The 23,469-nt window shown below is 50.3% G+C and overlaps 1 protein-coding gene across 1 annotated transcript; it reads right to left on the bottom strand.

The window, feature by feature from the left end:
- Window positions 1-2,324: 2,324 nt before the first annotated feature.
- Window positions 2,325-22,156, bottom strand: IGFBP5 (insulin like growth factor binding protein 5). Its single transcript, XM_015635476.3, has 4 exons — window positions 20,809-22,156; window positions 3,302-3,528; window positions 3,017-3,136; window positions 2,325-2,631 (listed from the first exon to the last, which is right to left on the bottom strand). The coding sequence occupies exons 1-4, from the start codon at window positions 21,137-21,139 to the stop codon at window positions 2,500-2,502; spliced, it is 810 nt and encodes a 269-aa protein (XP_015490962.1). The 5' UTR covers window positions 21,140-22,156; the 3' UTR covers window positions 2,325-2,499.
- Window positions 22,157-23,469: the final 1,313 nt, after the last annotated feature.

Raw genomic sequence — 23,469 nt, 5'->3', positions numbered from 1 at the left:
GGAAGAGAGAAGGAAGGAAGGGTCCTGGGAAAGGTGGTACTGGCCTATGACAGTCAGGAGGTTTTGCACAGGGATCAGCAAGAGGACAGTGTCAACAATGGTGTCCAATGGCCCTTGGGGTTAGCACAAGCTCTTCTTTCTCCTGCTGTCTTCACCCCATTCTTCACTCGACTTGCATCCCAGCATTAACCCACCACTCTGGTTAAACCAACCCTGCTCCATCAGCTCTGCAGAGCCAGGGTCCCTCTCTCAGCCCCCACCATGCTCCCCTCCAACAACACAGTTACCCCACTCCAACAGGCTTTTTTGGGGGCAGATCTACATTTGGTGGCACACTTCCTTCCAAAGCATGGGAAGGTGCTTTGTCCCCAGGCTGAAATGTGTTCTGCTGGGTCTCCATGGACGTCCATAGGCAAAACTTGTCCCCAGCTGTCACTTGGAGGGAAATAACTGCAGGTGTCCAGTCCTGCCCTCCATCAGGATAACGTCCTGGTGGGGGGCCCACAGGGCTTAAGGGAGTAATGTCATCTTATGGGAGGCTATGAAGGCTCCCAACCTGTGATGGCAAGAAGCCTTCATCAGAACCCCTTAGTGTTGAATCCCCCTTGTCCCATCCCCTCTGGTGGGGCCCCAGTGGTGCTGTGGACCTCCATTTTTCTCTGCCCAGGTCCAGGAAGCTCAAAAGGATTTGGGAGTTCAGGAACCTTCCACCTGAGATCAGCTGTGTCCTTTGGCCAGTGCTGGCTGCTAGCTCCAGCTGTGGCAGTAGGATGTGGTTCCCAACGGGTGTTTCCCCACCATAGCACCCAGACCCCACAGTTCCCTTTCCTTCCTTCCGTTCGCTGCAGGATCTCCTCCCAGCACCAAAATCGTGGAGACCCTTGTCATGGATAAACAAGAGGCAAGAGTCCCAAAATCAAATGCAAACGTTGAAAACAACAAATGAGTCAGGAAGGCAGCCGAGGGCTGTCCCAGCATGCCCAAGGCAGTGGGTCTCTGTGGTGCGGTGGTTGCTGTCACTCAACAAGGAGCTGGGTCCCAGGATGAAGGCAAGGGCCCATCACAGGAACTTACTGCAGTGTGGTGGGAATCAGCCGTGGCAACATGAGCAGTATCCTCAATGCAAAAGGATGGAGACTGGTGTTTCCCTACCCACGGGGAAAGCTGTAAACCAGCCTTAACAAAAAACCACGATAAAACAAGTGGAGGTTTGGGGTTTTTTTCCCCTGGAGCAAACCACATTTTTTGCTGTGAAAAAAAAAAGAAAAAAAACCAAAAAAACAAATCTCCATAGTTGGTCGTCTTTGTGGTGGCAAAGGGTGGTGAAGAGTTTTGGCCCTGATTCCCCTGTCCCCGTGTAGGGATACTTCAGTCTGAACAATGATGCAGTCCTCAGTGTTGATGAGCCCTGATTCCACAGGCACCGATGCTCCTCCGTAACTCTGCTTCTGTGCTAAATCCAGCAGGTTATTGGTTTTTGTGAGGGGCAGCATATCCCCCAATTGCATATTACATTGAAACCTCCAGATTTCAAGGTGAAGTGCTGCAAGGAGGGAAAGCCACATCAATGCACACACACGTGCATGCAGGTGATGAGCACTTTCACACAAACAGAATCCTGTTTGTCCAAGAAAACTTCTGACCTTCAAGATGAACTGGACAGGGAATACTGTATTTCCTTTTGTGATGACTTTTTCTGAAGTCCACAGATACTCTCTGGGGGTATTTCTGTGTTTCCCTCCCCATCTTATCTCCAGACACAAAGCAAACAGTCCCACGTCTCCTCCCTTGCTGAAATCTGCCTGGATTGAGGACAGTCATTTGAGATGGCAATCAGCTCAAGTGAGTCCCAGCAACATGGGGAGGACACACTGGAGGACTGCAAGGGGAATGCTTGTGGCCACAAGATTTTCTCTCAAGACCCTTCAGAAATCAACTAGCTAACACAAAAAAAAATATAAAAATAAAAATGAACCTGCCCAAAACCCATACTGGAAAATCACCAACTTGGAGAGCTTCCTGCATCAGGGTGACCTCTGCTTGTGGCAGAGGGGTGTAGGCAGCGTTGGGGAGAGGTGCAGGACGGCAGAGCGGCCATGGCTGATTTGTCTCTGGCTCTATCCTTTCCTTGCTGAGTCCTTGTTGTCAAAAGGCTGTTGTAGATTCCGAGTCCTCAGTTTCTTCAGCGTTTATTTTTCTCTCTTCTCTTTTTTTCCTTTTCTCTTCTTTTCTCTTTTCTTCTCTTTTTTTCTCTTTTCTTTTTCTCTTTTTTCTTTTCTCTCTTTTTACTTTTCCTTTCCTTACTTCTCTCCTTTCTTTCTTTTCCTTTCTGTTTCTTTTTTTTAATTTTCCTTCCTTTCCTCTTTTTTTCTTTTCCTTTCTTTTTTCGTCTTACATGAGATGAAAGGAATCGGAGTCCCGGGGCGTGGGGAGGTGCAGAGGGGAGGGCGGAAGGGAGTCTGGGTAGATAGTGATGGGGTGGAGGGAGGGGATGCGGCTTCACTCCACATTGCTGCTGTCGAACGCGTGGCACTGCAGGTCTCCGCTCAGGAAGTCAGTCCCCGGCAGCTTCATGCCATACTTGTCCACACACCAACACAACCCACGCTTCCGGCCCCGGGAGGGCTTGCACTGGGGAGACACCCAAGGGCAGAGATCAGTAGCTGGCCACCAGACGCTGTGGTCCCTCCCTGGGGATCAGGCCTCACCCCTTTCACACCAGGGATGCAATCCCCAACGGTAGGATCTAGCTCCTGCTGTTTTCAGCATGTCCCTCTCCCTGCTTTGCTTCTACCCTTGCCCAGGGTTCTCTGACCTTTTCCCCTCCCTCACCAGCTCCATCAGGGTGCTTGCTTCAAGCCACAGGGCACTGGGAGCCCTCAGCAAGGCCACCCACCACCAAATGTATCTGGAGATGCTTGCAGCAGCACCTCATCTGACCCAGCAAAGGAAAAACCTCCATCCTTCCCACTTGGGGCAGCAGAAGAAAAGCCTTCCTGGATGGGGAGCATCCTACCTGCTTCCTCTTGTAGAAGCCCTTGCGGTCACAGTTGGGGAGGTGGACAGCACGGGGGACCATCCGCTGGCTGCTCTTCAGCTCCTGCAGGGATGCCTCCATGTGCCTGCGGCACGGGCCCTGCACAGAGGGAGATCAAATGTGAGAAGGGGAACACCTGACAGAGCCTTCCAGCTGCAAAAGCCCCCAGGTCCCGCCCTATTAGTACCCATTACCCAGCAGTAAAAGCCCTCCCACAGTCACCTTCCCATGGGAGCCTCATGGAGCGAAGGTGAAGGCACCCACCAGCTCAAACTCCTGCCGGAGCTCGGGAATGACCACACGAGGGTGAGCCGTGTTCTCAGCCATGCCCACGAACTTGGCAAGGGTCAACTTCTTCCGGCGGTCCTTCTTCAGGGCTTCAGCCTTGAGCTCAGAGAGGCGCCCGTGCTTGGGCCGGTAGGCCTTTGGCGGGTAGGTCTCCTCCGTCATCTCCGATGTGGTTGGCTCCTCATGCTCCCGGGACTCCCGTTCTGCAAGGGAAGGGGTACCAAACTGTCATGTCTCCATGAGATGAGTGGGGCTTGCTTTTGCACAGAGAGCCTCTTACCCAACCCCAGAGGAGATCTTTGCACCAGGCAGGATGAAACAAATAACCAAAGGAATCCCTTTCCCAGCTACTGCCTACATCCCTGGTTTTATCCCACTGTGTGGGACTTCACAAGGTATTTTTGTGACCTCCGAGCTCGGGACAGGAAGGTGTCTAGAGAGCATGGAGGAGTCAGAGGTCTAGGATGCACTTCTACATACAAAGGCCATCATTGTTTTTGTGGAAAAAGACCAGTGTGAGGGTAATCCTATCTCCAGGAAGGGCCAGATGACACATAAATGAGGCAGAGAAGCCCCTGTTCTATGCATGTTGAGAGGATTAAGTGACGAATTCATACTTAATCCTGCCTTGAGAACACAAGCCAGGAATGCTTGAAAATGAGACAATTTCAAAGCCAAGGTAAATCACACAGCACAACCACCATGTGGCTGGGCAGGCACTTCAGCAGTGATACCAAAGTTGTGTCTGACAAGTGCTGGGATCTTTGGAGTCCTCAGCTTGCAGCCCCACTCATAGGATCAAACCAGCTCCCCTCTGCTGGCACACACCAAGCAGCCAGCAAAGCCAAGGGTAACACTGCCAAGTAATGCTGCCTACCTGCCACTGATGGTACTGACAGCAAATGGGGACCATGTTTAGGTTCTGTCCATCTTAGGGTACCCATTTCCTGCAGACCTCCCAGAATGACCTCTGCTGGATGGCAGGATGAAGTCAGGAGCCCTGAGCAGTTATATATAGGTGCAAGGTGGTAACAGTCTAAACTTAGATGACTTGTGACATTTAGTACAACCACCAGAATGAAAAAGGGTTATTTCTCGACTAAATATGAATACAGTTTAAAGCTCCTGAGGTTTCCAGTCTCCTAACCCCTGGGTCTCCAGCCATCCGGCACTGATGACAAGTCTGTGCTGGGACCAGCAAGTGACCATGAGGAAACTCACTGCAGCAGAAGGAAAGCATCAGAGTAGCTGAAATCTGTTCCTGAACAGCATCTTTTCCAATTTCTATGCCAGTGAACCCAGCTCATCCCCTCCTACAGAAGGGAAAAAGGCTCAGGATTAAAATAAAAGCAGATATACGCCCCCAACAAGGCAAACAGGATTCTTTCTGTACACCAGCTGCTTCCTGGAGCCCAGATGCAGCACCAGGAGGGAGAAAGGTGAAGATGATGCCACTGCTGCCCAGGGATGCCTGAGGATGCCCAGCAGGGGAGACAGACAAGATGCTCAGTGGCAGATGGTAGTGCCAGACTGTCACACACCTCAGTTGGGGGGTTTTGGAGGTGACTGAGCAGATAGGCTGGTCACTGGATGCCCAGGCCAACCAAAAGTGACCTTGCACTCTCCCAGCAAAAAATTTAAAGTTCCCCATGGCCACTTATTTATTAAAGTGGCCCTCTGCTTTTTCTGTTTCCAGAAAAACAGCACTGGATCAGTATCCTAAGCTCTACACCATCCTAACTGCCAAGAGCAACATAAACAACCCCCTGCACCATCCTCACGACTCATGTGGCTCCCCAGGACAGGATCATTTTTGCCCCATTGATGCTCATATACTTGGGGTTTTATTCCTTGCTGGAAGACTCAACTGCTTGCACAGATCAGAGCTCCTCTACTCTAAGAGGATGACAGACAGGGGATAGAGAAGAAATTGAGTAAGCTGGGAATTACTTCCCAGAGAATGAAACAATATGAAGTGCAGTTGAAATGCATCCTTTGCCTCAAAAGATATTCTGGAAACTCAAGGTCCGAAAGAAGAACAGAGACATCTGCAGTGACTACGCTGCTCTTGTGGCCATGAAACACGCTGTGTTCTGTCCCAGGAATTCCTTCTGGCACCCATCTCCAGGGCTGGATAAGGTGCTGCCAGAGTATCTCCCTGGGCAGCCACAGAGTAATAAGGGGAGGGAAGTTTCACATCGGTGCTGGCAACCCCCCAGTAACACAGGAGGGGCACAGCTCATTACCTCTGCATTAACAAATAAGTGAGGAACAGCTTCTTAGCGCAATCCTAATAAAAACAAGTAACAAATAAAGGATACAAGGCAGTGAGGATTCAGTCAGAAAAACAGTACAAGGTGTCCAGTCCCCAAGACTCACCATGCAATGGGTGTTTGCAGCAGCTTAGACTGTTCACATTCTCAGCACCTTTACCCTTTTGCTAGCGCCTTATCCCTCTTCTCCCTGTAAGCTACCAGCAAGCCAGAGTGACCTGGGGACTAATGTGGAGAGCCCTTTCAGCAAGGATAGATGGGAGCCTGTGCTCTTGCAGACAACTGATGTGCACTAAAAGCTGCCCAGATCCCAACCCGAGTCCAGTACTTTCTGCATGGCTGAAAAAGCACCTGGAACTGACCCCCTTTAGTCCCCCTGGCATTCATGCGTTCCCCCTCAAGCAGGAACATATGCTTGGGATGTCATACAACAAAGGATAGAAGTGATGGGACTCCTTCATCTGTGACTCAGCAATGGTATCTTATTTGGGTCTTGATATCCCAGTGATAACTCCATGGCTGCCTTGAAGGGATCACTTTCCTCTATCCTCTTAGGTTTTTTATAGCCAAGTTTCCTTCAACAACAAGGCTGATGCAACCTCTTCTAACAAGCCAATTTTGACAAACTGAAGGGCAGAGGTCTCTGACAGAAACTCTTGACAAGCTCTGGGCAGCTGGTAAGGGGCCTTCCCAGTGCCAAGAGGAGAATGTAAGCCAGAGCTGGGGCATGCAGCACTCATGCAGCTATTCCCTTCTCTTCCTGGCTGGCCCATCCACCTCAACCTGCAGCTGCCCACTGCCACCAGACCAGACACTCACATCAGCATCTCCCGAGCTCCTGCACCTTCCTTCCCATTCTCACCCACCAGCTCATTCATTAACCTCTCATAACCTCAGGCTGGCTCATGGCAGGCAGCATTTGGCACTGCTGGCCTCCCTGACTGAGGAGATGCTGGCAAGGAGCAATGCTGTGTTTCCCCAAATAAGCCCTACTTGTGTTGAAGACTCTGGAAGGAGTTCAGGCTGGAGTTCCTCCTCCCTCACAGTCAGGTTCTGGCCTGCCACACAGCCCCTTCCCACTTACTCCCACATGCCTGGTGGCCACCTGCAGAGGCAGAGCTGCCTCTCTAGGGGCACAAGGCATGAGCAAAGCACGCTGCATCCCTGTGGGCTTAGGGCATGGGCAGGAAGGCCCTACTCATGGTCTCCCTAGATGAGGGACAGTGGGAAGCAGGAGGTGGGTGACTTGCACAGCTCTATTCCTTCTCCTCACAACTCAGGAGAGGATCACCTCCCAGTACAGGTCCCAAGCTTACTGGCACAGAGAAATGACACAAAAGAATGATACTGCTAGTCAAGCTGAGGATGCCTGGCTAGCTTGAAGGTGGCACATGGGCTGTAGCCACTTCAAAGGGATGTTGACCCTACAGCCAAGGCAGGAGACTGAGCTCAACTCAGAGCCACCCCATGGCTTCCTGTCTAGCCTGATCCACTGTTTCTCAGGGAAAGAGGGGCAAGCATATGGAAAGCCTCTTGACCCAGGCCAGGCCAAAAGGACTGTACTGTTGATGTCTTAATCCATAAGCCCTGGGAGGCAAAAAATACCCACAGCAGAGCATGGGCTGTCCTATGCCCTGTGCTGAGGCATAATGTCTTCTCCCCACTCCAGGCTAGCCAGAGGAAGCTCCCTAACAGGAACCATTTCCAGCCATTCCCTGCAGAAGGGAAAGGGAGTAGCAAAATACCAGACACTGTTTCTGGAAAACCACAATTTGCTCCTGTTGGCTATCTGCTGTCCTTAAGAGGAAACATTCAGAGCTGACTACACATCATCCTGCCCTGCATCAAAACCCAGCCTAGTGCTCCTGGGCTCCAGATGCTTTGGACCCATGGGGAGGTCCCTATATGGTGGTGGGTGCACTTACAAGGGGGAGTGGAGTGTGTGGGAACACTGCATCCCTGCCTGCTGACATTACAGAGTGAAGCATGAAACTTTTTCCAAATGGCTGGGAGGCTCGAATTTTTGTAACACATTTCCACTGGTTTCTGGCAGAAAGGATCTATTGACCGCTGCTCCTAATGAACCGTGCTTGTTACAGCCACAGCCCACTGCTAGAGGACTTGCTGTCCTGTTCAACACCAACACCAAAAGCCACATGCACCTAAAAAGTACATGCACAACCACAGCACAACCCTGATAAACAGGCCTCTTGATTATTATCATGATCATTATTATTTACAGCATAGGCACTAACATTATACACTACTTAAGCAGGAAGGTGTTGGAGAAAGATTTAGTGGGGATCTCAGTTAAACCTCTAGCACAGGAACAACACAAATGTCACTCATGGACACTGAGAATTTGCCCAGTCCTCTGCCCCAAACTCAGCCATCTCTGTTCAGAGGTGGCCATTGCATATGGGGCTTAAGCAGGAATCCCGTTCTTACGTACCTGGCTGAGTATTTTCCCCAGCTGCCCTTCCCATTTGTTGCCACTCTAGAGGAGGAGACCTACACCAAAACTTCCTGGTATGGACAAGCAAATTCCTCCCTGACCTGGACTTGCACCTGTGGCCATGATGGAAAAATAAAAATTCCTCCCTCCTTGTCAGCACACAGAGACAGCTACTGTGTTTGCATGCTCAAGATGCAGGCAGGGAAGGGATAATGCAGGCAGGGAAGGGATGCAAAGAGAGGAGAGTCATCTCATCTCGCACCCTTTGGCAGCTAGAGAGTACAACTGAGCAAAAGCATTCCTGAGCTCCCCGGAGGCCACCAGACTCAGCTCAGGCAGAAGCCCAGGAGCTTTCACCCGCTTAATGAAGAACAGCTCACTTACATTCCTGTCCTAGGCACAGCCCCCAGCGCAGTGGTGACCGGCCCCCATCTCTGCTGGGGTGGTCAGTGGAGCGGCCCAGGCGCTGTGCCTGGGCTGGGGTCACTGCTGAGACCACCGCCCTGGTGAGGTCAGGCAGTGAGCTCAGGCAGCCGCCCAGCCCGAGGCCATCTGGCACCCACTGGAGGTGGAGCAGCCAGGGCTGAGGACGGAGGCTCCAGCCAGTCCCTCCACTAGCCCAGGGTGTTGTCTGCCGGAGAGCCAGCTGCAATGTGCCTTGGACTTTGAATGAACTTTTGTGCTTTGGTGGGGTCTTGGCATCAGGCCAGTGCAGTCTATCTGGTAGGGACTGGTAAGGGAGCATGCTGGTAATGCTTGCAGGTGATGAGAGGCTCAGAGGAGACACCACACACCAAGAAGAGAATAACAGCAGCCCTGCTGGGACTGCCACACCACCTCCCACAAGTCTCAGCAACGTGCAACAGACACTTGAAACAAATCTATGTCACATAACACCCAAATGCTAACACTGAAGTGTTCTGGATGGCCAAGCTCCATGTGTAAGTCATTGCAGAGATGCTGCACCCTCCAAATTGTGACTAGCCCCATCATTTGGCTTGGGTGATGATTTTAGGGTGGAACGAAGGTCCAGTCTCCCCTCCTGTTACTTCAATGATCACATTTAGGCCTCCAAAGGTCTGAAGTTAAGAAATGTAACTCCCACCACCTCTGCAGTCTTGGTCCCCTTGCAGCCTGTGATGTAGTTCCCATGGGCCAAGCTGTTTTGCAGACACAGAAGCAGTAGTAAGAAAACACAGACCCTATTTATTTCCTTCCTTGGGATTAGGAACCTCAACAGCTGCCGAAGGCAGCAAAAAGCTTTTGTGATTTTCAGAGTATGGAAGGAAGTCTTCACTAGTCAAAGCACTGTGAAGTGCTCTCAAAATTACCCACTCTGCTCCACCACACCCACTCACCTATCAAAGGCAGATGATCAGAATCCCATCAGTCCATGGCTCAAAAGCTACACAAGCTTTTGGAAGAGGGGCTCCAGGGTATTCCAGTATCTCACACCCCTGTGACAACATGCTGGAAGTTGGTGAGACCTCACTCCCTTGTTCCACTGAGACACCTTTTAAGGGAGGGATATGGATCAGTAAGGCCAAGCTCAGAAAAGAGATGGAAAAGCATCCAGAGTTGGCTTGGAAGGCTAGGACATATCTCCATTTTATTAAGCTAAGACCCAGGAGGATGCTTGGGAACAGCTCAGGAATACCTGAAGGGCCTCAGAGAACAGGCACTGATGGCAGAGGGATGTGCTATTATGTGGCTTTTTTTTTTAATTTCTATTTTTAAATTATTATTTGGGCTCTGCTGAACTAGCCTGGGAGACCAGCTCTTTCTCTGGTGATTAATGTCTCCTCAGCAGAAATCTGCAGATGCAGATTCTGCTGTATCAGCCAGGGCTCACCTGCAGAGCATGATTATCAGGTGCTTGTGCTGCCCCCAGGTTCACACAGGATTCATGGGAAAGGGAGATCATCATCCTGATGACCTCTGTGTCCTCATACAGAGCTGGATGGGGGAGAAATGCAGCTCAGCATGTGGGAAAGGAGCTCTCAAGGGAACAAGCTCATGTTTTGGTCTGGAAGTGCAGGACCTATCTGCAGGAGTCAATCTCTGGGTCAGCACGACTTTGCAGTGCCAGCAAATGCTATGGAGGTGGGAGCAGTACAGCTATGGGAACTGGAAGCCTAAGGAAGGATCTGTGTTGCTAAGTGCCAGATGGTACTTTCCTGAGTTGCCCATCCTTACTGCAGAGCAACTCTGTAGAGCAAGGAGAAAAGCAGGTTTGGATATGGGGAGCTTCATAATAGGAGCTCCTTCCCTACACACTGCTAGCTGTTAGTTCAGCAGTCTCCAAGCACCCATGCTGTGCTGGAAGAGCCAAGCTTGGGCACCAGCTGGTGGGCTAGACTGGTGCTGCATTGAGATGTAAAAATAAAAACTGTGGCTGAACAGGAGGTGTTGTCTTTGTCTCTTTCCAAGCACCTCCCAAATCTGTTTACAATCAGTTCTCCATGCAGGTATGGGAGTTTGCAATGCACATACAAGACACACCAAGACCAGGTGACAGTCAACAGGCAGCATAGCCTCTGGATTCTCATGACAATGATTCTGTCCAAGACAGAACCCAAAATGTCTAACCACTAAAAGAACTGGGAAACTTCCCAGAGTTTCACCCTCTGGTAAGATGATCAGCAAACGTCCATCCATTTCAATTAAATGATGCTGATGTGCACCATCTTGCAAAACTGCAGGAACTCTGTTGCTAGATGGCTGCATATATCAGCCTGACATTTCCTGAACAAAGTTATCTTCCGAGTGGAGGGGAAGGAAGTATTGCAAGACTAGATTTATATCAAGAAGCTCCTGTTGCTGATGCGCTGATGATAGGGAGATAAAACATATTTCCTTCACATCATCTGGAGACTGCAGATGTTCCCCATTCCATATGCTGAAACTGCAGAAGAAGCTGAGAGCTGAATTATGACCCACAGAAATCTATATAAATCATCTTTGAATATTAGAGTGACCAAGACATATTCTTCCTTCCTGGAAAGGATGAAGTAATTCAGCTTTTCTTAAGTCTTGCATCTTTTCCAATAAATCCACCCTAGTGGCAGATTTCATTGGTTGCAATACAGGAGGCAAAACCCATATCAAGCTGCCAAGAAACCAAAAGCAGAAAAAATTAAAAAAGGAAAACTCAGAGAAAACTGTATGTCAGTCTGCCTAACTGACAGTAAGGGTGAGGAAAATCTGGATTAGCTCCTGAAAGGCATCACTGAATTGTTTACCAGCAGTTTTTCCATGGGGCTTATTTGTGATAAAAATATAAGAATACACATGCTTTAAGGTTTTCTGAATGAAAACAAAAGGTTTTTTGATCATCTGGCCACCAGAGATGACTTGGAAAAAATCTTCCTGTGCCTGCAGAAATGAAGGAAGTGTGATGGGTTGGAACCCTAAAAGTGTCCATCAAATGCCGTTATTGCATGAAAAAGAAGCAGGCAGGGGGACTTTCTGGATGCAGGCAGCTCAACATCAGCAGAGGAGGAAGTGTAACTAGGGAGATGTAGTAAGTAATTTGCCTTTGTGGACTTTGTGGGGCTTGTCTTTAAAACTCAGGTGAAGAGTGGTATCAATATACATGAAGCATCAAGAAACCAGGACTTAAAACCAGGTGCTGCCAGGATGTTGATGCTATTTTGGTTTCTGAAACCCAAGTAGTGCAAATCATAGTAGAGTCAGGTGCTAAGAAGGCCTTAGAAGATGACCCAAAACCAAAAGAGTGCTGCTGGTGGCTATCAAGAGCTGGGATGTCAGTGTGGATATTGTAGCTTTTTACCTTAGGAACAGTATGAAATTAAAAGGAAAATCCTGTATTAAAGGATAGAATCCTGAGAAAAGGCTGTCCTACCAAAAATGCAGTCACTACAGGTTATCTAAGCTCTCAGGCCTATTTACAGGTGAAGGTAGCTTTTGCCTTTTAGACAGGGTTTTGGATCTCTTTTTTTTTTTCATGTTGAGCAGAAGTTTTAACAAGTGTCCTACTGGAACTGAATCCAGGAGACACTGCTCCCATCAGAAGCTGGTGGTCTCCATTCCACGATCTGTCCCCACAGATAGTTATGGAGGGTCTCTGTTGACTTCAACAGCAGTCAGGAACTGGAAGGGCCAAGAAAGCCAAACCACTTGCTCACCACAAAGGGAGAGGAAAAGGCCCATCAAGGTGGAGATGCACCTCAGTCAGGTGTTGGACAAGAACTGTTGCAACACCAAAAGTATTTCAGGTGTGCAGCTGTGATTGCAAACTCCAGTCTAGCCTGGATTAACTTCTAGGCCTTCAGCCTCACTTTCACAGTTTTGCCTTAAACCAGATGGAAAAGCTGTTTAAGAACATCCATTGCTCATCCCTGTGTCAGCACCAGATGACACATCATCATCACATGTGCTGTCCATCCTGACTATTACCACCTCTGAGGGATGAAATTTCCAACTTCTGCCCTCAGGACTCCCTTCTTAATGGCTCCTTCTCTCATAAACCTTGTGTCTGCGGCAGGCCCAGCCGGATGTTATGTAGTCTCTCAGTCCACCTAAGTAGTACCACAAAAAAGTACCAGAAACCTGACATTCACACTTGGACAATATTGATACAGAGAAATTTTCTCAAGCTTGATCCTAATGGATGACTCTCGCCCCTCCTAACCGTTTTCCACCCTGTACCACTGCATACATTAGCAATTTATTTTGGTCCAACACAATGCAAAGATGCTTCTGAATGTTTAAAAATCCCCATGGGTCTCTTGACAGACAAAAAGGTATAGACCTCCATTTTGGGATCTGAAATTCCATGAAAAGATAACTGATGACTCCTTGCCACAGGTCTGGAGCCTTTTTGGAATGCTAAAACCCTGTTGCACTTTTTTGTTTCTCCTGCAACCTCAGGCCACTGCTGCTTTTACAAAACCAAGGAACTGGCTACTGAAATGGTTATGAAATGATGCAGTAAAATTTCACCCACATCTACTATTTCATCAGGAAAGAAGGATGCACAAATACAAACAACGACTATATGTCACTTTCTATTTATATAAAATATCTTAAGACATATATGTAACTGTGGCAGCAGCATAATTGACTGCTGGGCAGATGTAAGACATGCAATTCTTCCCTGGTAAAACTTTTCTTCTTTTCCAGCATCTCCTTTAAATTAGTAAGTGAAAGCCAGGTTCCATAGTTTTCACTGGCTTATTTAATTACAGATTTTCATCATTAGTCTAACACATAACATCTGATTTCTTAAGCATGAATAATAAATGGCTCTGTTGATTTTGCTGTCCTCTGATGAATCCCATCTGTATTAGAAAAAATAAAGTATTTCTACTGTTTACCTACAAAAAAGAATTATCAAGATTGGCCAACTTTGCCCCCAAAGTTAGTTACCTTTAAGAAACATTCCTTCTTCTGTTTAGCCAGGCAATGATTTCCCTAAGTATCTGTTAGAATTACTTACTTGCCCTTAAATAGCAACCAGACAAGTCATCTTCATCAACATAACAATTATCTCCATCATCAAGCCAGCTGTGTCCATCCAACAAGCAAACAAACCAAACAGCAACAACAGCCCTCGAGGCTCAAAGCTGCAAAGAGCTCTCCAACTCTACCAGAGCCAACAGCCTTTGCTTTAGCCCCACAGTCCTTCGAGGACTGAGGCAGCTGGTTCCCACTGAGAGGAGAGGTGCCTGAAAGCATTTGCTTGTCTGGCTCTGGAGGAAAGGTGCCCAGCATCCTGCAGGATCAAGGCCTGCCAGGCTCACAGGGAACAGTGTGCCAGTTTGCTGCGGGAGATATCGACCCCCCATTCCCACATTCTGCATGGAAGAGACAGCACCACCGGGGTAGAGTTGCAATGAAAAATTATGTCAATGTCAGAGGGGTCTGGAGAGTAAGAGCAATAGTGAGAGCAAGGCCTGCTCCACACGCACAGAAGAAATGCCTACTGACTTCACACGCATAAATTTAACATGCCTCCTCAAAATTTAATCTGTTGACCAGAGTCTCTCTCTCACACTTGTCCTGGAAACATCATAGACAGAAGACTTACCAAAACATGATTCCTTGAGAGCAAATTTGCTCACATCAAATCACCGAGAGTCCCAAATTTCTGCAAACACATTATGCTGGCTTCTGCTGGTATTAACTTCAAGCAGTGCACTGACATGAACACTGAAGGGTTCCCGCATATCACTAGCATCAAAGAGTCACCTCAAAAGCAACATCTTGCTGAGAGTTGCCTTGGCTACACAGCTGAAGGAACATAGTGTCCTGTGGGAATTGAGTGGTCAGGGGATGGGGCATGTCACCACTTATGACGGAACCCTTCCAGGATGACCTGAGGCATGAATCATGAACTGTGCCCAGTCATCTTAAATAGGCAGCCCCAGGATCCTGGAGTGCTGCCACAACTGCTGCCCCACTCCATGTCCTTAGCCCCATGTATCGCCCTGGGGAGACCCAGTATGGAGGCTCACACTCTCTGGACCCAGGTCTTAGGGGATTCCAGCATGGGAGGGGGCAGACATCCCTCTCCTTCTCACCAGCAGAGCCTCCTCATACTTTCTGGCTATTCCTGTCCTGATGATAAACAGATAATATCAACTTCTTCCCTGTAAAAAAACTCCTTATAAATGACTAAGTGGTTATCAGGCTGGTTGCCAGTGAATTCACACAGGCCAAAGATGATCATCTCTGGCCTCTGCATGCATCATGTCTTTGGGTCCTGTAGCTTCTTCTGCTCAGTGCTGGAGGCTGTTTTTCCTGCCCTCAGCTGCCATATTTCAGCAAAGGGCCATCTTTTCCCAATTCAGTTCTTTCACATCTTCCTGGAGGCCAGCTGCTGCTGCCTGGGCATGGAGAAGTTTGCAGGATCCCAGACACCTCAGTGCCCCCGGCACCATCTCCTTCCACCTACGACACCAGATACCACTGCCCTGGCAGGTGGATTGGCTCTCCTTTGCAAGTCACAACTTCACACCTTCACTGTGGAGAATTTGCTTGTTTGACATGGGAAAATTTGCCCTCAAGAAATCTCTCAGCATATTATCTTAGTCTAGCCTGAACACACAAGCCACCTCCAAACACAGGGGGTAAGTTTGGATCCACACAGCTGGCTGAGAGGAGGATAGATCTTGCATCTATCTCCTTCCTCACCTCCCATTATTAGATATGCTCACCTGGTGCATCTCATTTCTGAGCCTCCAGTGGGAGGAGAGGGTAGGCTGATCTGTACGCCAGTATCTGATCTTCATGGCAAAATGTGATGTGCCAGTCATGACCAGAACCTCTGCATCTAGGAGAGGTTTGTGTGCACTGCCTAGAAACCATTCTGCCTCCAGAGACAAGAATGCTCCGTGCGTGTGCTTGCACACATTGAATGTTTATGCAGGCGTGTGTGGGCGTGTGAACACGGGTACATGTGTGCATATGCTCACACACCTATCTTCCCCGTGCATATTAATCCTGCTGTTCTGCATCCCACATCGAGGGGCAGGTGTGTTCCAGCCAAAGTGTTCTCCACTTACGTCTGGCCTTGAATTTGCACTGCTAAGTGCTTGGGTTAAAAGAGAAAAACAAAAGGGAAGGGGCAGGATTTGTTGTGCCATGTTCACTTCTGTCTGCCCTGTGAGTTAGCACAGAGAAACGAGCTACAACTATTCTTAGCAGCTCACCCAGCTGAGAGGAGCACGGCAAGCTCCGGAGGGGCTGAGGTTCCGCCACCATTCCCAGGTTGCTCCCAGGATTCTCAGTTTGCATCAGGAGTTTCGGGAAACGCTGCTGCTGCTGCTGCTGCTGCTGCTGCTGCTGGTGTAGCAGCTCCCGCAGCTGCTCCTGCATGTGCGGCTGCGAGCAGAGCTGCCGGCTGCGGTCGTTAGGAGGAGGCAGAGCACCGCGCTCCGTGCGCGGCTGCCGCCTCTGCTCGGCCCCCCTGCCCGGACACGTGTGGCCAGATAAGCGACAGAAGACACTGCGGGATGTCCTGAAGCTGACACAGAAGGTACCCCGTCTTTCCTACCCCTTTTTTTGTCAAGCCTGAGGAGACACGTCGCAGTGAAGCAAACGTTCCCAGTCGCACATGACTGTGCTCATGTCACTGACGTGCCAAAGCAGCGACGATCATCTGGGCTCAGGATGCTGCTGCTTAAGTATGACACAAGGAGGCACAATGGCCTTCTCCAGCATCCCTCAAGTTTGCAGAGGCTCCTGTCTGAGTGCAGTCCTTGCTCTCCGCTGTGGTGGTGCAAGCTCTGGAGGGCTCCCTGCACTGAGCTGGAGCGGGTCCAGGGCCGCGTGGAAGCTCGGGGCCAGCTCTATCACTCATGCACGCACAGAGCCACGTCTTTTCTCCGGTGAACTCTGCTGGCACTCGGCAGGAATTTCATTTGGATCAACTACTTAATATTCTCCCTCCTTCCTTAGAAACCAGGCTGCCGAAAAATCCTTCCAGCCAAGGCCCCTCCTTTCCTGTTTGAACCACCCCATCCCTTCCTCCCCCGTACACACACACACACACACCGCAGAAACCCAGCTCTCTTGCTGGCACCTGATGGATATTTCATTCGCTTTTTTTTCTTTTTTTTTTTTTTCTAAGTATATTGTTATTGAAACTCCAGATCAAAAGAAAAATGGAGATTTTCCTGTTTTGTGTCTGAGGTTTTGCAGGCCTGTTGATACTAGCTTTCACCTTGACAGCTCGGAGCTGCTCTGCACAATGGACCTGCCGCTCGCAGCAGCCGGGTCCCTCCCAGAGTGACATGTGCACAAGGCAGCGCATCCCGAGCGACCTGCTCCCATGACCCCTGCCCTAACCCTCACCCCGGACCTCGGCATGGAGCTGCCCACCTGCCTCGCCACATTCCCTTTGCTCACCCCCGAAACCCAGCATCCCCAAATGTAGAGCAGGTGACTACAGGAAGGGGGAATGGGGTGGGGGGAAATATGTTGGGGAGCAATAAAGGACAGCACCAAACACAAGCTGCAGAAAATTTGGGCTCGGCAGCACTCCTCCTCCTCCACCTTTCTGCTGACACAGCAAAGATGGTTTTCTTAGGGCTAATTCTGCACACCCTCCTCCCGCCCTTTCCCCTCCTGGTTATCGTTGGCTCACGGTTTCATGAGGAAACTTGCCAAGTCTTGCTCGCTTTCTAGAAAGAGAGCAGGAATGAGAGAGAAGGAAATATTTGACAACCTTTGTTTTTCCATGAGCCTTTTTAGGGCAGCAGGCTCCAATCTGTACCCTCCACTCCCTGGTGCTCAGCCTGACCTTGCTGTCTCAGCAGGAGGAAGTCTGGCAGGAGCACAGGGGAGAAAAATGGAAAGACGGGGTATATTTCAAAGGAAACCTAAACAAAACAGAGAAAACCCAGAATCCTGCAGCCTGTGCCATAAATGAAGCTCATTCATGTTTTTTTACCAGGAATAGTCAATTGTAGACGTGATGTTTGGCTTTTAGTAAAGGACGGTGTCTGACTGTTGTGGGAGGAAGGACTACAGGGACCATCCTGTCAGTACCTACATACCCATCTACTTAAAACAAGTCCTACTCACTTGCTTTCATTTCAGACCTCTGAACATACCAGGAGGACATTCTGCTCATTACCTCTAGCATTCCTCAGTACCACTGTGACCAGCATACATGTGAGGAAACTGAGGTATGGTACCTGGAGTATCTTGCCCCCGGGGCAAGATATCTGCTCAACAGGAGAGCTAAGCCTGGCCGCCCAGACTCTGGCTCTTGCAGTGCTGCTCAATGCATTTCTACCTTGTCCATAAGGAGGAAAGCATCTGCAATTTTAATCTTGGCCAGCATAAGGGCAGAAATAGATAGAAATGCAGTTTGATCTAGTCCTCACCACTGTCACATAGTTTATTTTGCCAAGTGCTGATTTTTTCTCAGTGGTTTGCAGCTCAGGGCCAATTTTGGTCATTGATAAATGGGAGAGCCAGGCCAGCTTCCCCAGTGCACGGTCCCTGTACTGCTGGCCAAACTGGCAGAGGCCAGAAAGTTCAAGTCAAACTTCATTTCTTTTCTTGCCCTGTTGCTTAGAAACATGCCTATGAAAATATACTTTGTTCTCACACGCTACCAGTCAAATGCCAAGTGACTTTTTTTCCCCCCTCTCCCATCCTCAGGAATTCCTGATTTATTTTTTATTTATTTTTTGCAATTGCATAAATCTCAAGAGGAGCCTGCTGGTCTCCTGTGGCTTCTTGCAGTAGCCTTTCCAATCCAGGCTCATCTGCTGTCTGCGAACAAAACCTGTTGAAAAGAGGCCCCTGCAGCACTTGGGGAGTCCAAGCTGGAAGCGCAGGTAGTGCCAGGGGGTCGGTTTGCACGACAAACCTGCCACCGCTTTCCTGTCCCTTTCCTTGTTCATTCAACAGGCGTTCCCCATCCCAAGAAAATCAGAAGCAGCGGAATGACAAGGGACCTAGCTAAAGTTTTCACACAAAGCACCTGCTGCTGCTGAAGGACCAGTTTCCTTGGGAAGTGCGAGGCAGGTGAAACGGAAGGATATTCATGCTGGGAGCCAAGCGCCAAAGCTTTTTCAGGTGTCTGTATGGGGCACCCTCAGCTCAGGCGCAGGGATGGGCCCTGCTCTCCTGCTGCGTTTCAGCTGCACGGCTTTGCATTCCCGACCACACTGCCTGCCCCCAGCCACGCACACACACGTGCAGAGTAAATAAACACCAGGATGACGAGCTCCAGGATACTTTGCCTATCTCTGCTGACAGTGGTTACTGCCCAGCTTCCTGGGCTCCACGGCAGGAACGTGGCTCCCAGCCTCACCTCTGCTCCCTGTGCAGATCGGCTCCCAACCCTCATCCCTTACAGCTGCCCTTCAGAAAACCAAGCTCAGCTCTGCTGTTTCTGGCTGATTAAAGGGAGTTTGGACATCTGATGTCATTCGAGGGAACGGGGAAGTTATTACACACAGAATTCGGTTTTGCTCTGAAGGATGCTGCGTAGCAACGCAACCACTGCCTGCAAGCAGCAAAGGGGAAAAATAATAAAAGCATCAGGATTTATTAGGTGCTAGAAAGGAGAAACGGATTCCCTTTGCAAGGGTATAAGCAGACGCCTGCTAACAGCTAGAAATGACTGTTTCATGGACCAAAGAAAGTGAGAGTTTCTGGTTTTTTGGGTTTTTTTTTGCCAAGTGGCTCCCCCAGATGTACAGACACCCTCCTTACCTCCCCTTCACAGTGTGGCAGAAATACAGATGTATTTGGAGGAACATAGGGAATCTGTCCTCACATGAGCTACAGGATCCAGAAATGGGAGTGAAATGACTGTCAAAATGAAGGAGTGCTTTCTTTCATGCTTTTGTCACGTGCAAGGTGCAAACATTTCAAAAGCTTGGCCTTGTACTGGTGCTGCTGTGCTTGCCTTCATGCTTGCTTTTAACCTGTTCTTGCCCATTATTAGCCACGCCACCATTATTTTTTGCAAACAAATATCCTGTCTCTAATGCACCTGCTCTCTTCATTTCCCCCGAGCTAAAGCCCATTGCCCAACAAAGATGTCCAGCAGCTGGCAGACAGACAGAGCAGGCTGTAGTGATTCCAAGGAGGAAGTGTGAGGCAGAGCAACAAACCTGGGGGTGGCTGACGACTTTGGGAATGGGGCTGCTGGTTTTAAGGAGATGCCCTGCTCTCCTCTGTACTTCAATCTGCAGAGATCAGCTCAGGCCCCAGAGCAAGGTGGGGGATATGGTGATAGGAAGTTGTCAGGAAGAGGGTTGAAGACAGGGATGCAGAAAAGATGTAAAGGATGCAATTGAGGAAGGACTGGGATGCAGTTGTGACTAAAAGGGTGCATCTGGAAAGTGGGAAAAGAAAACCCTTTCACTGGAGATGGGACAATCAAGAGGTGATGATGGAAGGCAGGGTAGGGGGAGGCAGTGAGATGATGCAACAGGAGGTTTGACCAGAGCACAGAAGGAAAGAAGGATGGGAGAAAGTTGCAGGGGGCATGGAAGAACAGTTAGGTGGGGTGGAAAAGTACCCACAAAGATGGAAAAGCAACTGTGGGTGTGGGTGTAAGAACAGCTAGAAAGATGTGAAAGTAGCTGGAAAGGTGGAAAAGCAATAGGGGGGTGAAAGCAGCTAGGGAAGTGGTGGTGGTGGTGGTGCAGAAGCAGACAGAGAAGATGGAAAAGCAACCGGGGGCTTGGAAAAGTTGCTTGTGGAGGGGGTGGGGAGAAGAGAGAATGGGAAAATAGCTAGAAAGATGAACAGCAGCCGGAGTGTGTAATTGTGTGAGAGAAAGAGAAAAGTCAGGCAGAAAGGCAGAAAAGTAGCCACAAAGCTGGAAAAGCAGCTGGTGGTGGTGCAGGGGAATGGAGGAGCCGGGAAGGCGAAAAAGCACACGGCGGGAGCAGGGGGGGGAGGGGGAGTATGGAAAACCGGGCGGAAAGATGAAAAAGTAGACGGGAAGGCGGCAAAGCAAGTGGGGGCATGGAACAGCACCTGGGAAGATGGAAAAGCAGCCGGCGGGATGGGAAAGCAGCGGCAAGGGCAGGGAAGAGCAGCCAGTGGGAGGGAGCAGAAAAGCGAGCGGAAAGATGGAAAGGGAGCCGGAAAGACGGAAAAGCAAGCGGAGGGTCATGGAAGAGCACCCGGAACGAGGGAAAACGCAGCCGGGAGCTGGCGGTGGGGTGGAAAAAGCAGACGGAAAGATGGAAAAAGAGCCGGCAAGGCGGTTAAGCATCCGGGAGAGCTGCGGATGGAGGATCGGGGTCACTCACCGGCCTTGGCTTGCTCGCGGTAGCTCTTCTCGCTGAGGCAGACGGCGGTGCCGTGGAGCAGGGCGTGCAGCGGCTTCTCCTCGCCCTGGCGCGGGAGGCAGCGCAGCCCGCGGGCGCAGCGCTCGGTGTAGACGCCGCAGGGCTGCCCGGCGGGCAGGGCGCAGGTGAGGCAGCAGCCGCAGCCCGGCTCCTTCACCAGCTCGCAGCCCAGCGGCGGCGGCGGGCAGAGCGACAGCGCCTTGGCATCGCAGGGCTCGCACTGCACGAAGGAGCCCAGGCACCGCGACAGCCCCGGGCAGGCGCCCAGCAGCACCAGGAGCCGCAGCAGCATCGCGGCGGGGATGCTGCGGGACGGGGCGCGGGGGGCTGCCGGGAGCGGGCGGCGCTGGCTTTCCGCTTGCCCCTTCGGGGGTCAAAAAATAAAAAAATAAAAAAATAAAAAAACTAAAAAAAAATTAAAGAACTAAAAAAAAAAAAGGGAAAAAAAGGAAAGCGCAGCCCCTGTTTCCAGGCGCCCCACTCTGGGGGTTATTCTCGGGGTGCGAGACCCTCCTGCTTTTCTTTTGGCGTTGGGAGAGAGCGATGTCTAGATTTCCTCTTTTTGTCTTTTTTTTTGTTTTTTTCCCCCCCTGTTTCTCCTTTCAGCTTTTTCTCGCCTCGGAAGGGGGAATTCGCACCGCGATCCGCGGGAGCGCAAAAAAGAGGAGGGAGGGAAGGAGGGGGGAAAGGGAGCTAAGCCTGCAGGGGTTGCAGAGCCTACAGGTTGCTGGGGGAGGCGTGGGGGAGCAGGGGTGTTTGGGGAGGTGGGACGGCAATTTCGCACACTCACTCAGGCACACACACACACACTCTCTCTCTCTTCCCAAAGGGCTGGGAGGAGGCAGGTTGGGAAGGGAGCAAAGTTCCTTGAAAACCAGTGTCCTGCTAATAATGCATCAAAGCAGTCAAGAGGAGAAGAAAAAAAAAAAAAAAACAAAAAACGCAGGAGAAGGAAGAGGGGATGCAAAAGCTCCCCTCCCCTCCCTCTTCTTCTGCAGGAGGAAAAGTCTCTCCCGACGCAGCGAGCTGCTGGGAAGCTTGGTATGAAGCAAAGTTGTGTTTCGATCGGCTCTGTTCAACTCTCCCGCTTTCCTCTTCCAAGATTTGCAAAGAAAAAAAAATAAGACCAAAAGAGTAAAAAAAAAAAAAAAAAAGTTTTCTGCAAAGTTGGAGTGTTTTGTTGCAAAGTCGGCAGAGGAGCGGTAAAAAATCAGGGGGAAGGGAAAAAGAGAGGAAAAAAAAATCCACTTTGTAGATCTCCCAACACTTTTCCCCTGGAGAAGTTTCTAAAGAGACTGAATACTGCAGAACAGGCTGTCTTTTAAATAGACTGCCTCTGGCTGCCTGCCAGCCCCTCGCTGCAATTTGAGATCCCAATGACACCTCAGCTTGACTAGGTGCCAGCAGCGAGGGCCCTATCAGTGCGCGCTCGGGCCGTGGGGGTGGGGTGCGCAGCTCCTGACTTCTGGGCTTCAAACCCCGGGCAGTGATCAAGGATAATATTATGAGGAGAGACAAGGGGAGGAGGAGGGGGAAGGGGAAGCCGAGGACCGGAGGGGGGTGTGTGTGTGGGGGGGAAGTTCAGATCCTCACGGTTTAAGGAAAAAAAAATAAAAATAAAGCAGCAAAGTGGTTGTCGTTGGGTTGCAGGGCAGCCCGGGCTGCGGGGAGTCTGGATGGGAGAGGTCAGGGCTGTGAGTTTGGGGAGGAAGCGGGAAGATTGAGTTAGCAGGGCCTGACCTTAGGGGCTGTGCCGTGTGCTGTGGGTGTGGACCCCCATGTGGTGCCCGGGCAGCGGGCGGGCTGCGAGCCCTGGCATCCGTGCGCTCCATAGGTGAGCGCAGCAGGGGATGGCTGGCTGCCTGCCAGCGAGCTACTGTCGCCCGCCCGGGCCCGGGAAGGGGCCTTTGTGTGTGCAGGGTGCCCTGCCCTCCTCTCCTGTCCCTCTGCCCCTGGGCGAGGTTTAAAACCGCAGTGATTCTTTGCCTTGTGCCGGGGTGCACCCCTGATACCCCTAAACAGTAAGGGTTAACACGGCCGGACAGTGAGGAGGGGGAGGGCTGGGCTGCCTGTAAGGACTGTGTTAGATTCCTCTTTGGAAAAGTTCGCTGTTGCTTAGGGCATGCCAGAAAAGAAGGGGAATTTTGCCATGTGAAGTCAAATTTGCACGTTTTAGCTCATTCTTCTGCCTCTTGCCCCGCACAAAATGGAGAGGGAGAAGAAAGAAAAAAAAAAAAAAAAGCAAAAAATAAAGCGCTTTGCAGTGCTCATCCCCTGTCCTGGGTAGCTTTGGGTTTGTTGTCTTTTGTTCCACCGCTGCATTCCTCAGAGTTACAGTTGTCCCGGCCCTGGTCCTTCTCACTTGCCTCCCTTAGTTCTCATTCATCTCTAGGAGCAGGGAAGCTGGAAGCGTAGGGGAGGGAATCTCCAAAACTTGGGTGTGCAGCCCCCGCAGCTGTGCTCAGGGGTTACACCTGGAGCAGGGGGTGAGCAGAACCAGGGGTGGGAGTCTGCTCAGAAGCTCAAGCACTGGAGCATCTAGCAGGGCAGTGGGAAATTCAAAGGGATCAGCTAATTCTGAGTGAGGTTTATGTGCGATTCAAGTCAACCCCCCCTTCCACA

Source organism: Parus major, chromosome 7 (assembly GCF_001522545.3).
Source record: "Parus major isolate Abel chromosome 7, Parus_major1.1, whole genome shotgun sequence".
NCBI lineage: Eukaryota > Metazoa > Chordata > Aves > Passeriformes > Paridae > Parus > Parus major.
This window is presented reverse-complemented; position numbering and strand designations above follow the sequence as displayed.